Here is a 1999-nt window from a genome sequence, read left to right as displayed (position 1 = left end):
TGAGTTTAGATATCGATTTCAGATGATGTGTATGTATTGAAAGCAGATTTGTTCGTCTCTAAACTTTGAAATCTGAAATTAATTTTGAGCTTTTATAAATCTTGGACAAAATCACGATGAACAAGTGATATAGATCTGTTCGTACAACGTTTAATCTAAACTATAATGTATTCAATTTGTGTTTGTTGTTTGACAAATTTGAAAAATCAAAGATGAGATGAAAAAGTCAAAATTGATGTTCTTATGAAATCAATACTGGAATCGATAGGAATGGAAGGGTATGTTGACATCCAAGAGTTGGGTATTTGGTCGAAAAACAATCGAAAGTTTACTGAATCGATTTTAGAATAAGTATGGATGACGAAATGTTGAACATAAAGTGTAATCATAAATAAACTAAATTTCAATTTTAAAATAATATATTTACTTCTACTTATTAAGTTTTGTCTTTGACATTTAAAATATTATACTTAATTTAATAGATTTAAAATGTTGTTGTATGTAAACCATTATCAGTTTGAAGCTACAACTTTTGAACAGTTTGGATAAAATACTTAAACTGTTAATTTAAATATAACATTACGTTGTCAACTTAAATTTAAATATCAGTTCCACTTAAAAACCAAAAAATATTTTGTAAATAGTTAAAAATGATAAATTCAAAAATTAAATTGTAATCTCAATTTAACTAAAATAGTTTCTAAAGATATTTTTGTAATCATTAAATGTTTTAAAATACGTAGCTTAAAATAACTTACAATAAAAATAGTTAAAAATAACTCTATATAAATGATTATATTGTCACCTTTAAAATCAAAAAAATAATGTTTGATGTTTTAAATAATTATAATGATAGAAATTATATTTAATTTTATTCATGAGTAACTCGCGGGTAGAAGTCATTCAAACGATTGAGATTATATAGTTATAATAGATGTATATATTATCATATAACTCTAAATAATCAATATATTTTATCAATTTAGTATACGAGTTATTATATCAAATTTAACAACAAGATTATTGTTATATTTAAAAGATAATATATTTGTAAAGATTTCAAGGATATAGTTGTTTCTACGCAACGTGCGGACATTCGTTTAGTATATATATATATATATATATATATATATATATATATATATATATATATATATGTATGTATATATATATATATGTGTTTGTGTGTGTGTGTCTATGTGTGTGTGTGTGTGTCAACAGATGTAGAATACATTACTCATGACCAATCATGTAACTTGGTTGCAGGGTCATTAGGCCTGCCATTGCCTGACAGGTAGAATCCATCTTCTCGCACGGACCACTTACACATGTGATCCACACCTCCTTCACAGTATCTGTGACGTATTTTTTGATTAAAAACGACAAAGGCTGCAGTCTTGGATTTCCAATAGAAATCAGCATGAAATAGAGTACCCCCAAACAGATTTTCTTGGAACTTCACACGTTTTTCAGCTCTATATGCGAGTGTAGTTTTTCCAAGATCATCATTTTTTGATCGTACATGGACGACAATTGGATCTTTAATATCATTTACGATTCTCACATCTTGTGATCGACCTACTGAAATATTATCTTTGGATGATGCCTTAATGGGTGGAGATGTTGTAGATGCATAAGTTGTGATTACAAGGAAACAATATAAGAAAAAGAATATTTTCATAGTTCATCAAATAAGTACATGCAAAAATATTTCAATTATATATATATATATATATATATATATATATATATATATATATATATATATATAAACCATTCCAAATGAATGATATCTTGTTAAACCATTCCAAGCGAATGAAATTATCGTGTTCCAACTTTTAAGAAGACAATATTATTAATTAATGTGAAACAAATAACATCAATATAGTAACTGTAATTGTTATAAAGCAACATCAAAAATTGGTAACGATTTCATCATATAATTCACATTTACCAATGACATAGATTTGGTAATTGTGTTTATTTGACTATGTTTGTT

General features: G+C 25.8%; 1 protein-coding gene across 1 annotated transcript; it reads right to left on the bottom strand.

The window, feature by feature from the left end:
• Positions 1 to 1237: 1237 nt before the first annotated feature.
• Positions 1238 to 1681, bottom strand: LOC145050053 (S-protein homolog 5-like). Its single transcript, XM_078998371.1, has one exon. It carries the CDS (start codon positions 1679 to 1681, stop codon positions 1238 to 1240), a length of 444 nt encoding a protein of 147 aa, XP_078854497.1.
• Positions 1682 to 1999: the final 318 nt, after the last annotated feature.

The sequence above is a fragment of the Lactuca serriola genome, chromosome 5 (assembly GCF_051521515.1).
Source record: "Lactuca serriola cultivar US96UC23 chromosome 5, Lser_US96UC23_V15, whole genome shotgun sequence".
NCBI classification, from domain to species: Eukaryota; Viridiplantae; Streptophyta; class Magnoliopsida; order Asterales; family Asteraceae; genus Lactuca; species Lactuca serriola.
Note: the sequence above shows the minus strand (reverse complement) of the source record. Positions and strands in the feature narration are given on the sequence as shown.